At 35.2% G+C, this 14242-nt stretch overlaps 1 protein-coding gene across 1 annotated transcript in view; it reads right to left on the bottom strand.

The window, feature by feature from the left end:
- Positions 1-257: 257 nt before the first annotated feature.
- LOC128202932 (nephrocystin-4-like) overlaps positions 258-14242 on the bottom strand; it is a 33190-nt gene continuing 19205 nt past the window's right edge. The window contains 18 exon segments of the mRNA XM_052904114.1: positions 258-1925; positions 2846-2882; positions 2885-2939; positions 3585-3751; positions 4561-4676; positions 4977-5133; positions 5365-5442; positions 6064-6253; positions 6846-7072; positions 7562-7770; positions 8922-9029; positions 10330-10377; positions 11129-11339; positions 11725-11868; positions 12216-12330; positions 12943-13041; positions 13593-13784; positions 13994-14073. Coding sequence (XP_052760074.1) covers positions 1489-1925; positions 2846-2882; positions 2885-2939; positions 3585-3751; positions 4561-4676; positions 4977-5133; positions 5365-5442; positions 6064-6253; positions 6846-7072; positions 7562-7770; positions 8922-9029; positions 10330-10377; positions 11129-11339; positions 11725-11868; positions 12216-12330; positions 12943-13041; positions 13593-13784; positions 13994-14073 — 2670 coding nt within the window. The 3' untranslated portion in view covers positions 258-1488.

Genomic DNA, 14242 nt, shown 5'->3' with positions numbered 1-14242 from the left:
AGAGATTACAGCTGCAGAGACCTCAGTGTCGCACTTCAGTTTCTGATAAAAAAAGTTTTAATGAACTCATTTTAGAGTCTGTGTAATTGGTATACACGCTGCTTATGGTCAGTAGATGACCTTATTTTAATTTTGGGTCAAAGGTCAAGGTCATTATGTCCTTCACATGAAAAATAATCAGCACTCTTACAGGCGACCCATCCTGACTCATGTACAATCATTATTTCCCTAACAACATGATCACAAGGCAGTTATTTTGACATTTTATTATGTATATAATATTTGGCAACTACAAAAAAATAGCATCTACAGTTGTAGTACAAAAATCGTTTTGCTATTTTTCAAACAAGAGCACATTTCTAACAAATACATGTACAAGACAGTCAAGGATCTTTTTAATTCATAAACTACCTATACTGATCTATATGTAAATTTATTCCACATTTATTTTCTTGCTATAAACTTAAGCTTCAAAATATTCAGAAGATAAATCCAAAATCAGGGCTTAATCAGCTCTGAAAAATGACAATTGCATCTTGCAACAACAACTCCCTATTAAATCTATTTCAGTACAGTATATCTCGAGCACAAAATCCATAGGACTCAAATTGTACCACATTACAACACCTGAATATTTACAAATAAATAAAATTACGAAAGCAAATTGAGAAAAATATCACAGTCACATACCAATAAGGCATTCCATTTTCTTATACATTCATGGCTAAAGTTTAATTGAAACATTTACTGGCATTTTTACATTTCACAACCAGATAGGTACTAATATTTTATGTCATTAAGGAAATATTATGATAAGAAGAATGAAAAATGAGATAAAATTTAAATATCTGGGGCAATGACAACTTTTAAACATATATAAAATATATTGAGTAAAATTAGTGCTGCCGTTATTTTCACAGGCCATTAACAAGCATCATAAATATACACATTAAAATGCCTTTAGTGTTAATTTTCATTAAAATGCATTTGTTCTAGCTACCTATTATACCATCTTCTAGCTATCACAACAGTTTTCTGAGACATTTCACATACAAAATATCTGGACGGAAGAAAAAATTAAGAACTTAAGAAGTTAAGGCAATATCACAGCTGCAATAGAGAGACTCATTCACAGTTTATAGGGCCTGATAGCGAAAACATGAATTTCACATGAAATGTGAACAAAATGGTTGTTCCAGTGATAAAACATAAACAGTTTAAATTACCTAGGTAGAGCTTTAATGTTAATTTTTATGTAAAAATATGACAAAAATGCTATATATGCCGAAAGCATTAGTAATGCTATTAAAAATAGCTTTGATTTAAAACAAAATATTCAAATGAGTATTTGCAAGTTCCTGTTTGGTGTTTGTGCATAAAAGTTACTAATATTTTTATTAAAGACAGTTAAAAGAGTTTTAAAAAAAATCTGTGAGCGAGTCCCGTTAAAGTGATATACCAGGTTACCCTGTCTCTGTTAATTCAAGTCTACATTCTCTGATACATTGCTGCAATCTTAAATGTCTCTTCATTCTTATCATCCTCATCATTGATAAACACAAGAATTTCCGCTTGGCCCGCCTTAGTAACTGGCGTAAATCGGAGACCAATTGTAACCGTACCGCCTCCCTCGATATCTAGTGAACCGTCCTTAAACTGGAGCAAATCGTCTCTATTTGAGTGAAGAACAAATGTTTTCTTGTGAGGGTACGGATTAGTGTATGTTATCTTCTTGCTACAACCCTTGCCTCCACCGACGGGCAAAACAAGCTCAAATGCACGTGAAATCATCGGTGCACGAGAGCTGACACATATGAGCCAAGTCCGTACAAGCTGATGAAACTCTACATCCACGACATTGAGGTAGAAAAACTTGGTTCCCTCCAGCATGGGACGCAGAGCGACATTCAACTCATGTACTGCACCTACAAATATAAGAACAGTCACAATTAAACCGATGTTGCTTGATGTATCCATTTAATATTGAAGGCATTGATACTTTGGTGTACATGCATTAGTTATTTTAAATCCCAATCAATCTGCATATGCATTAAATAACTTAAGTATACTAATTGATACTTGGGCCCATGACTATGAACAGTCTTAAGTCCAAGTCTAAACTTAGAAAAACACTTTTATCAAATTACGAAGAATCATCATTATTCCAGACATTTTACAAAAATAAATGTATATAAATTTACAATTTCAAATTGTTATAAAATCTATCATCAATATTCAAGTAGAAGAAAAGTTACAATGAAATGAGGATTGGCAGTATTTCCACATAGAGTCTGAACTCAGACTTGATACTGTTCGTAATCATGGCCCCTGACTCCACTTCTGATACATGTACATTGAACTATATTTTGTACCCTCATGAGATAATGTATGCCTAGTTTAAAGCCACTTAAGTAATACAATCTGCTAATTAATGGGAAAAAACTCATTCAATATTAAAAATTGAAAATATGTTCAAATTCAAGACTGACCAACAGAAATATTCAGACAAGCCATTTTAATTGATTTATGCAATATATATTGAATATTCATAAAAGATGTTTGAAATGAGGCAGTATGAAAAAAATGTCAACTGCTGTACACAATTAATTTGATAACAAATTCCTCTGTCCTTTAAAATATTAGCTTTAGCTTTTTTAGGTAAATGCTAGGTAAGGGACTGATAAAACTCCAATGCAGCTGTAAGTTTCGATTTTGAGAGAATGCAGCATATTGTGATAATCCTTTTCCAGATTATGTGATCAATTGGCAGCCTCATTGCAAAAAGTAATTTTTGACAATACTCATTCATTTTTATATCCCTAAACGAACAAGAACGTCTACATACCAGCAGCCAACATGAAACTGTTCCGAGGGGTTAGAGAGTCATCTCTCCTGGGTGTGACGAGTAACACTGAACCAGTCTGGATGCCTGTGTGCCTCTATAATGGAATGGAATTCTTTGTTATAAATAAAAAGTACTGATGTGATTAAATTGCATACTTGCTAAATCAATAACATTCCAGTATTTTTGCAGTGCTTGAAACAAGCAAAAGCTCACAAGCCCTCTGCTGGTCAAGTGTTTGCAGGGCTTGTTCAAATTCTGGATTTCATATAGCTAGCTTGTTACAATGTTTTATGCCAAATAGTAATGTACAAATTCTGGTTGTTCCTCCAAAAGTCTCATTTCCAGGTCTGTATTTTGCCAGTCCAAAAAGATCCAACATATCAGACAATTTGATAAAATTCCTATATTTGCAATACTTTATCAAGTTTTAAGACTCTCAAGTTTGAACTGAAATTTAGAAGGCATAGTAAATCTTGAAATCACCAACTGTGAAACAAGAGTTCAGTACATTAAGTGCTCAACTGTGAATTGTTTGGGTTGATAATTTCGAGATAATGAGCCTTAAGATTTGTTTTCATATTCATTAAATATAGTAACATTCTTTAATGTTTCATTTTTTGTTGCATTTCAAATGTACTCGTCATAAACTGTTCGATGAAAACAAATTATATGCTGTTTCAAAATGGGGAAAACTAAAACTAAATACATTATTTCAAATCCAAAACAAAGAGATGCCCACCTAAGCAGAAGTGAGAATCTGCTTGTCTGCCCCTCCACTGCAGACACATCCACCCTCTGTAGAGCATGTACGTAAAACTGCCAGATTTGTACAGGCCGTGCCATAAATGGGTCTAGATATACGGCCATGAAAAATCTCTTTATCTGTGGGGAAGCTCCCAGAGGGACCTAGAAATAATACAAACAATCAGATACAGTACAGTAGTATGTGAAACAGCCAGTTTTGTATAGACCGGGCCATAAATGGGTCCTGGTATACGGCCATGAAAAATCTCTTTATCTGTGGGGAAGCTCCTAGCGGGTCCTAGAAATAATATAAACAATCAGATACAGTACAGTACTATGTGAAACAGCCAGTTTTGTACAGACCGGGCCATAAATGGGTCCTGGTATACGGCCATGAAAAATCTCTTTATCTGTAGGGAAGCTCCTAGAGGGTCCTAGAAATAATATAAACAATCAGATACAGTACAATAGTATGTAAAACTGCCATCTTTGTACAGACCGGGCCATAAATGGGTCCTGGTATACGGCCATGAAAAATCTCTTTATCTGTAGGGAAGCTCCTAGAGGGTCCTAGAAATAATATAAACAATCAGATACAGTACAATAGTATGTAAAACTGCCATCTTTGTACAGGCTGTGCCACACACACACACTCAAGGAATTATAAACCAAGAGCATTGTGCTTGCCTGTTTGCTTCAAGTAGAAAAAGGGGCATTAGCAAAAATACTAGTTATGGACCATGGTATACATGGGCGTATTGTCTCTGAAAGCATGTGTATCAAGTTTTATTTGAATATCTTAAATGTTTGTGAGTTATTATTTACAGATTTCCTGCTGCAAGGGACACTAATATACTAGAAAAATTGAACTATGAGAAAACATAAATAAACATGATTATTCTTATGCTTTGCACTCAGGTATAAGCACATTTTGTATTTTCATTCTAATTTAAAATTTTGTAAGCATTTACCTTAAGGAAAACATCCTGGGGCTCTCCTGGCTGTGTGGTCTTCGTATCACAGATAATATTGGGATCACTGCATCTCGCATAGGCTTTCACAGCATTGCCAGAGCCCACTGGAGCTCCTGGAACAATGATATCATAGATGATAATTTGGTCTCTGCAAATTGCATTGACCTTCACAGATTTGCCATAGCAAACTGGCTAAGATTACCTTGTGTACGCAAACTGTTTTATTTTGTGTCCCTGTTGCAACACAGTACATACACTGCAAGCGGGGAACTAAACAGCTCATTGCTAATGACATTTGTTCTTGACTGCACATGACGATTCAATATCAATTTCAATTTCAAAGTCAATGATGTTGAAGGGATTACATGCCATTGCTAAAATGACAGCTTCAAATCAATTGGGAAGTAATTTACCTGGGAGACCTTCCAAGGGAGGTAATCTGATGGATTTCTTGAGGAAAGTCTGTTCTGGACTATGAAACCTGAATGTCTGGTCTATGATATGGGGCTGGGGTTCCACCTTCAACAGCAAGATGGCCAGAGGCTTCTCATCCTCATTCTTAAAAAACACCTGCAATGGGAGACAAAGAGCGTACAGGAAGTGAATGTTTTGTGGGTTCTTATATTCTAATTAAGCACAAATGATGAAAATTCATGAGAATAAATTTTACTTTTGGTCAAAGAAAACCTGTGAAACTTAGCCGATCATATAAGTTAAAATATTCACAACAGTCATCAAGTTGGGATGCCTTTAAGAGAATGAATGACTTTCACTGAAAATAACTTATTGACATCCACGAACCTTGAGAGACTTTGGCCTGAGAGCATCTGTTGGCCGGGCTTTGGTTTTCGGTTCCTGTCGGAATGGATCTATTGGTCCCTGAAAAATAATATTGTTTTGGTGAGTTGACAGCTTGAAAGATGCTTATACAGGTATAATACTGTAATGTAATGCATCTTCATTTTTTCATATAATCAACAAATCTAGGGTTTTTCTTGGCTAAGCATTGTGAACACACCTGTTCGCCAGTCATTCAGTAACTGTTACAGCATTTTTTCTCTTATAAAGCTCCCTCAAATAAGATGAAAATTGGAAACAAACTTTTAAGCGTCTTATAAAGAAAACAATCAAATGGAAATAAATATAAGACATAATCTCTGATCATACAACACAAACAATTAAGACACAATGAGCAATGGGGTTGTACAGACTTGTACCTTGACTTATGAGTGAGATACTAACCTGCAGTTGTACCAACCAGTCTGCCTATCTAAATGGTAAATCTAAACAGCACATTCACTGTGGCATTTGGCACTGGAAGATCTCTGGGAACAAAGCTTTGCGCCCTTAGTGATTAAACTAATGACACTTGTTAACGTACTTGAAGCTGTATCAACTGATTTGAACAGCACGTTGACCATTGCATTTTGTCTCAGAAGATATGATACATAGCTTTAGGCCCCTTACTGACAAGAAACTATTAACACTACTAAAACTGACCTGAGGTTGTACAGACTGGTCTGCCTTAAACAAGACATATTTGAATGGCACATTGACCGTCTCCTTTGGCCTTAGAAAGATCTCCGGGAATGAAGATTTTGCCTCTTTGCTGAACATGCCTTCTTCCATGGCTGACTGGACTTGATGGAGCTGCTTAAAGTACCGCCATTCACGGGTGTCCGTTATACACCTGGAAATGACAACAAATTTGAAATTGTGTGAACATGTGATCAATTCAATATTAATGCTGGGATCAACCTAGACTTTCAAAACAGACAATTTGGGACATTTAGAAGAAGTAAGGGAATAAATCGCCCTCAGCTCAAAAAATTGGAGAAGTTTGATAATTTAGGGAGACTTCTTCCCCCAAGTCTCCTTCCAGTGTGATCTAAGATGTGAGTGTGATTTCTAAACATTCTTTTGATTCTCCTGAGATTTTACAATACTCTTGATACATGCTGTGTTATCAACTTTAATGTGATGTTGTCTACAATAATAAGTTCTATGGAGGTACACATGTAAGTAAAACAACAAAAAACAAATGGATTATATAATAACAATTTGAACATGTGAATTGAAGACCACTCATAGTTATTTAATAATAGCTAATATGATTGCTTGTTTATGAGACATAATACCTTGCACAAATTAATAGTTAAAACATTATTGTTTCCTCTCTGGAACTCATTTTTGCTGATGAATCAATAAATCAATACATCAATTATCAATGGAACAATGAAACACATTCAACCATAATTTTTTTTATCTTCAAACCAACTCACTGCAAAGACTTGTCCTCCCACTCAATCCTGACATGGTGCTCAACATTGAATGGGTTGCGTAGAACAAACTCAAAGTACTCCGCAGTGCCGAAGGAGGGGTGAATGGTGTGTTCCGTCGAGATGGATTGGCTGAGCATAGACTGAATGCCGTCCTTTTTTGTCTGTAGTCGATATATCTCGATTGTTTTAAGATCACGGGCCCTCTCGGTTTTCAACTGCTTATGAGCCTGAAACATTATTTTAAAGTTTGTAAGGAAGTTGACATTTCAGTGTGCAAAATAAAGTGACATTACATTGCAATATTGCCCACAAATTCTATTGATTTACTTATGATTGCGTTGGCATGAATATTTCCTGAAGTAAGTCCTATTTCTATATGAAAGCAAAGTAATTATATATGGAAGAGACATTAAACAATGATAAAATATCGTTCCTTTTTTGGGTCAATGCCTAAACATCTTCTGTTAGTTAACAGATTCCCTTTCTGCCATCAGTGTTTACATTTCCTCATTACTTATTTCCAATTTATTCATCAAGAAAGCGCCTCTGGTGGGAATGCAAACAAAGAACCTCTTGGGTGACAGGCAAGACAATTAAAGCCCTAGATCATCTCACCCTATAAATAATGATTTGCTCCAAATTAGAGCATTAATCACTATATTTTCTATATCTAATTTAAATGATAAATAAATAAGACAAACAGTTTCTCGACCCACCATAAGTGTTTGAGGTTTCTCAATGCTGCCCTCCATATTCCGAATGGCGGCCATTCTCGCGAGTTTCCTCTGGCGCTCGGAGTCCGCCTCCCGATTTGACTCTGTGACAGTCTCCAGCTCCGTATGTTTGGAAAACAACAGGGCCGCCACTTCCCGATTATTCTCAGCGAGATGGTGGGCACGAGCAATTCGCTTCTTGGTAGCTAGACCTTGAAGGGACATTATATAAAATTCTTAATCTGTATCTTAGGAGGATGTACAAAGAGTTATAAAATAAGGCAGTTCCATCAGTAAAATAGTAAAAATATGTTTATCACCAAATGCATGTATACTCTCCAGCGTTAAATCCAAGAAGATCATCTCCTTTAATAAACTTTAAATACTGTCGAACCCCATAGGCTCGTACTCCTATAGACCCACGAAGTTACATTGAGCCTTGGAACATTCAAGCCAGTTGGGAATGCTTACCTTCCGAATAAAGAAATCGGTACTTTACATCCAGTTTGAGTCAACAAGGCATTCGAGCCAACAGGGTTCGACTGTATCAATATCTTCTTGGTCTTATTAAACTTACGGTAAGTATTCTTTTTTCGGCAGTGTATCATTACAGTTTAGGCTGATGACTTCACTTTAATTGGACTCTTAGTTTCCAGGAAAATATTAGTTTATCAGTTTCAATAAGAATCAATAACTAAATTCTAAAAGAAACTATTGCTAAACAGATGACAAGACTACGACAGTTTGACAACAGCTTTACAAACATTACTACGGAAAGCAAGCAGTACAGATTTCTATAGTTTGTGTGGAGTGGAGAAGTGAAGAATTAGCAAAGCAATCATTATTGCTAGACATCTATGAAGAACTTGAGTATATTCTGTACCCAGTCCAGTGAGTTTACTCCTGTAGGCCACTTCATCAAGATTCCTAGCATCACTTTTGTTCCTAGGATTGATTTCAAACAGTAAAGTTATATTGTTGAAAATCTCTCCTTGATAAAAAATCACTCCAAGGATTCTTGATAAAAATCCCCCCCCCCCCCGGGGACCTGCTGAAACCCAGCATCATAAATCATTATTCATGTTTGCTGACAGAATTGGGAAGCTGAAGTAGACATATATACCACTAGACCACTTACCCTCATACTGGTCATGAAAGTCATACAAAACAACTCCATGACTTAAGCTTAGTTCAGAGATGCAGCTCACTCAGAAATACTTCCTTTACCATTGAAAAAACAGCACATGTACTCCTTAAAGCCATACAAAGCAACTCCGTGACTTAAGATTAGTTAAGAGATGCAGCTCACTCAAGTACGTTCACACATTGATTTCTTCATTTACCAATGTGGTCATTTATTTACCAGTTTTCAGTTTAGTGTCCCCCGCTATTAAACTTCCACCTCCATAGGCAGAATTACTCGCAGTTGCCGAGACGACTTGAAGACTTTTAGTTGGAAGACTTACATACACTGAAAAAGAAGCGTCCACACATATCTATATAACTATACTCATGAAACTATTCCATGATATCACTAGTCTGGATATATAGAGCAGTGTTATATACATAGAATATAAGGAAAGAAACTATCCTAGAATCTACCTAACCATTTAATTCAGAACCATACAAAGTATAGCATACAATGGGCTGATTGTTCAGAACTTTGTTAACAATGTTGTAAAAGTCTTCTTGTTCCCTTTCAAAACTTTACTGCTCTGAATGTTGAATTGATACACTTAATTGAGATCTGCAGCATTCCTAATTCAATTTGAGACATATATTGCAGCTATACTTGTTTTATTTGAAAATATTAGCATATCATAAAATATTTTAGGTTAAAAAGTTTGCAACAATGTCATAAATCACATTGTTAACTTTAATAAAGTTCTGAACAATCAGTGTTTTAGCATAAGAATGCAATCTTTCTACCATTTTGAAACATATTTTTTATCTTGCTGTCGTCAATGTATTAACGTTGCCACAGTCACAAACTTCAATACAAAACTGTTCCTCAACTAAAATATATAATCTGAAATAGCATTTTTTAAACACCACATCATATGCCATTTACATATAGACTACAGACATGCGACACTAAACAAATGATGGCAACATCTACAAACCCCATCAACATGCCTAGACACTTATAATATCATTATCTATCTACACTTAAAAATAGTGCGTCATTATTTTAAAATGTGATGTATGTAAAATATTAAATTTGAAATCATAATTTTTCATTGTGTTTGAATTAGTTATTATTTTTGATCAAAACACTCAATATTGTTATCATCCAGAAGAAAAAGAGAATCAGCCCAAAACCACTTATGGAAGTATTTATTAGAATAATTTGGAAAGTTAGTTTTAAATATTTGAGAAATTATGATTGTTAATAGTCTATTTTGTTTGTTACATTTTCAAATTTCTGCGTAGCTTTAATCCTTTTTTTTCCATAATAAACCAAATCATGCAATGATCTGTATTCTTTTATGATCGTTTTCTTGTTCATATCTATTCATGTAACTATATACTTTGAAAAAGTAACAGACAACAACTATAACAAAGTGTACAGAAGAGGCCCCATATTTCCTAATGTCCAGAGACCGAGGACAGGTGTCACAAAAATGTACACACATTGTGTCCAAAAGAATGATATAAACAAAGAGTTTGTCTCCAACTCAGGCTCAAGACGTTAGTAAATATGGGTTCTGATATTAGCCAAACTGAGAGTTATATGGAAACAACATGTATTAATGTTCCACAGAAATTACCACTGCTTTGGTCCATTGTAAATGACGGCAAACCTTGACTGCTTAAACCTAGCACAATTCAAAATGGTTTAAATACAGTTTACAACTTAAAGGAAGTTTCTAAGAACATTTTTGTAAAATGACAAGAGATGTAAATAAAAGTAAAAGAGGAGTGAACACCAATGCTTGTTCCTTTTCTACCAATTCTAACAAGGGGCATACCTTAACAATTATTAAAGCCAGAGTTTATGGGCCATGTTGTCCCTAGCAACATGTGTACCAAGTTTTATTAGAATAACTTGAATGTTTTTTGAGGTATTGCAAAGTTCTTGCACAACGACGCCAACAACCACACCAATGCTAATCCCTGACTTGTTTTCTAGGGAAAAACAGAATAGGTAACAATACTTCGCATCAATAGATGCAAAAAGTAACAAAGATCAGTCAAAATAGACCATTAGAATTGTAAATCATTCAATACATCTTAGACACATAAGATTAGAACACAACATTGCTTGATTGGGATCCATTCTAAAAGCAAAGCTATTACAACACAGCCAATCAATCAGCAAATCACTCATACATGTACATGTTATTCATATAACATTACCAGACTTATGGAAGCATGTTTTTGACACTGGTTTAAATATCAAATTATACCTTTAATTATTAATTAAAAATTGAACAACAAGCATGCTACAAATGTTTAAAAAAAAAACAACACAGAAGTTTGATAAAAGCAATAATTCTGGATGATCTTCCATCAGACTTTTCTCACTTCCATATATTACACTTTGATTATAATCAACATCAATGTTACCTGCAGTTGTAGCCTTGGGATCGACCGGATGACCGATGTTGGCCATTCGGAGGTGGAGTTTTCCCCGTGGGATGGAAAAGACGTTAGCGGGCCTTACTCCACCTGCTCCTGAGTCCGGATGAGCAAGATTTGGGTCTTCCTGGTACTCGGTGGATATCACATCTAGCTCAAATGTTGTTTGGACTGCCTCCATACCACATCGACATAAGTACTACAAGGGGGGAATAATGGTTGTGAATTTAAAAAGATGTTAAAATACAGGAATTGAAATATAACAGTCAGAGTAAGCAATATTTGGGCACTTGTTGAATGCTTTTCGAGATTGCCCAAATTCTGAATTTTATATAGCTGGGCTTGATGACAATTTTTGATGCCAAACACTAGTAACATATTGACGTTATTTTATAGGACTGGAACCTGCTTTCTGTGCTCTGGCTCAATATTTATAAAGATATCTTAAATATATTAAGTTTTCCCATAAATTCAGCAGATATAATGTGCAGACATAAAAATGGCTATGTGATCTTTAAGTGTGGCCATGATGTTAAAGCTATGTAGATATGCACCACAGAATAATGACTGTAAAATTAAAGTACCTTGAGGTCTACAGCAGTGCTACCCAGTGGCAGTAAGGAATCGCCGTCCCAGACGTCAATATACATGGTCTGCTGGGATAGATGTTGAAGTAACATCTGGTTCTCACCCGGCTTCATAAACGCTGGGTCCATAAAGTATCGCACCTGCAATAGCAATATCAAATTTAAGTAATGTTGTGAAGATACATATGTACTACTTAACATACATGCCCTCAGCTGAGTGCCCATCAGTCACTGGGTTTTCGACCCTTATCTCATTACACTCTGGTCGCAGGTAGTAGTGATCAGTCACTACATTGTCTATGTTGGGGGAGTGGGGGGTAATGATATACATATAGTTCACATAACATTTGGTGGAGGGTTGGGGGTAAATATTGGAAACTATACTTAAACATAAAAAAAAATCAGTTTTGAGATAACCCAAGAAATGAATATCTCCCAAAATTCATAAAACAGTTTTGTATTTAGTTCGACTTTTAAGAATACATTACCTCTAGTCCAGGTGGTCCCTTGAGTAAAGTGCCATCCTTGTCTAGTTTTGAGAGTATATAGGGCATAACTGCCGCATCAGATGATAGGTCATTCTGGGGCTTTGACAATAACAGTCTGTAAAAGCAGAAAAATAGAGCTTGCTCTGAAATATACATCTACTCTAACAGAGAATTTATGAACCAACACTTAACTGCTAGTGGGAATATGAAGTGAAATGCATGAAAGACTGATTAATTGTTCATTATATTTTGCTACATGTCATGTCCATGTAAATAAAGTGGACTCTTATTTTTTAATTACAATAATTTGAAAATGCATTAATGGTCTACAAAATATGCACAGACTCCTGTCAGAGAATAAAGTTTACACATCATCATATTTTACAACACCAAATATCTTAAAAAGAAAGTTCACATTACAAATATTTTGATAAATATTTTGGGCATAACCCTTTATTGGTACTTAATAAAATAAAAAAGCATTTCTTTACCTCATGGACGCATCTATACATTGCAGGCCAATGAACTATGTGACGTCAATGATATTTACGTTAATAATATTTAGCGCAACATTTTGTGAAATTGTTTCATCTTTTCTGTAATTTTTGTCATATTTTCACTAAATTGTACAACATATTATTATTAAATACTGCAGTATATAATTGTATAAATAAGAGTCTCAGCAGTCTTACAAAACTGAAATACTATCTAATCATAGGAGCCTCACCTTTCACTTGTGACCTGCTGATTACGGTAAAACTGGAAGGAGAAGAAGACTGTGCCTGCCGTCTTTCCCGGCTCTGTCGTTCCAGCTGGGTCAGACATCCTGGAATATCATGTTATACAAATATTAAGGCTAGGCAATTTAATGATGATAGCCTTTAAGGTTTAGAAAATAGCTTCCAAAATGAAATGGTAACAAGAGCGCCTCTGAGCAAACCCCAATGTTTGTCTGTTATTTTTTCAGTCGAACAACGGGCATACTTCAATAATATTTAAAGCCAGAGTTATGGACCTTTGCAGTTAATGTGCTTAAAGTCTCTGGCAATATGTGTACTAAGAGTCTTCTGAATATCTAGAAAAAACAGTTACAGCCAAGGTTAAAGTTTTTGCCAATAATGACATCATGGCTATCACAGTAACCCGAACATTTTGCTCCCTTTAAATATCACAGTATCAATGTATAGTGCAATAAGTATGGCAGATAACACATAATAAATTCTCATAATTGTACTCTCCTTGCCATCAGTTTTTTACTAAAAAAACAAGAAACTATATGCTAGACCGTTTTGTTTGACTAGGAATTTATAAAAAATGCTTATTTAATGCTAAATAACTCTACATATCTCACCTATTAACATATTCAATCTCCCATACCTTGAGAAAGCCAGGAACTGGAAGATGATCTCATTACACTGCAGGGGGTCATTCAATTCCCGCTGCAAGTCAACCGTGACCACATGCGTGTTTGGGTCAATGACCTCGGGTGGTTCTCCGCTTCGGTCTAGCACAGGCGGGAAACCCACTGAGTAAAGCTTAGCGTAAGCAGCACGGGACAAGCCAGATCCTCTGGAAAAAAACAATCATGTAATTAATTTTAAAAATTAAAAAAAAAAAACACTTTGGTTATTAATGCACAGTTTTAAACTAAGATTCAATATATAGTAAATTTGACTGAGTTTACAAGAAAGCATATTATTTCGCTGTCTTTAAAGTCTTATTTCGCTGTCTTTAAAGTGTCTCTTTAAAGTAAACATTTAAACTTTAGAAACGCTTACTTTTTGGGGACAGGTGCAGTAGTAAGAATGGGCTGGTGGGCGGGAATGTGCTGCTGCATCTCTTGCATCTCTGACCCATACTGGAACACAAGACATACACCAGTCAAATCTTGTTTTAAAACAGTAGTTTTTCAGGTAATTATCCACAATTAGTTTTCAAAAAAAAAACATCTGAAAGCATGAACTAAACTGTTTTCATAACTAAATTAATAAAATACATAATGTATCTACTATGATCTGAATAAACAA

The sequence above is a fragment of the Mya arenaria genome, chromosome 9, assembly GCF_026914265.1.
Source record: "Mya arenaria isolate MELC-2E11 chromosome 9, ASM2691426v1".
Taxonomy (NCBI): Eukaryota; Metazoa; Mollusca; class Bivalvia; order Myida; family Myidae; genus Mya; species Mya arenaria.
Note: the sequence above shows the minus strand (reverse complement) of the source record. Positions and strands in the feature narration are given on the sequence as shown.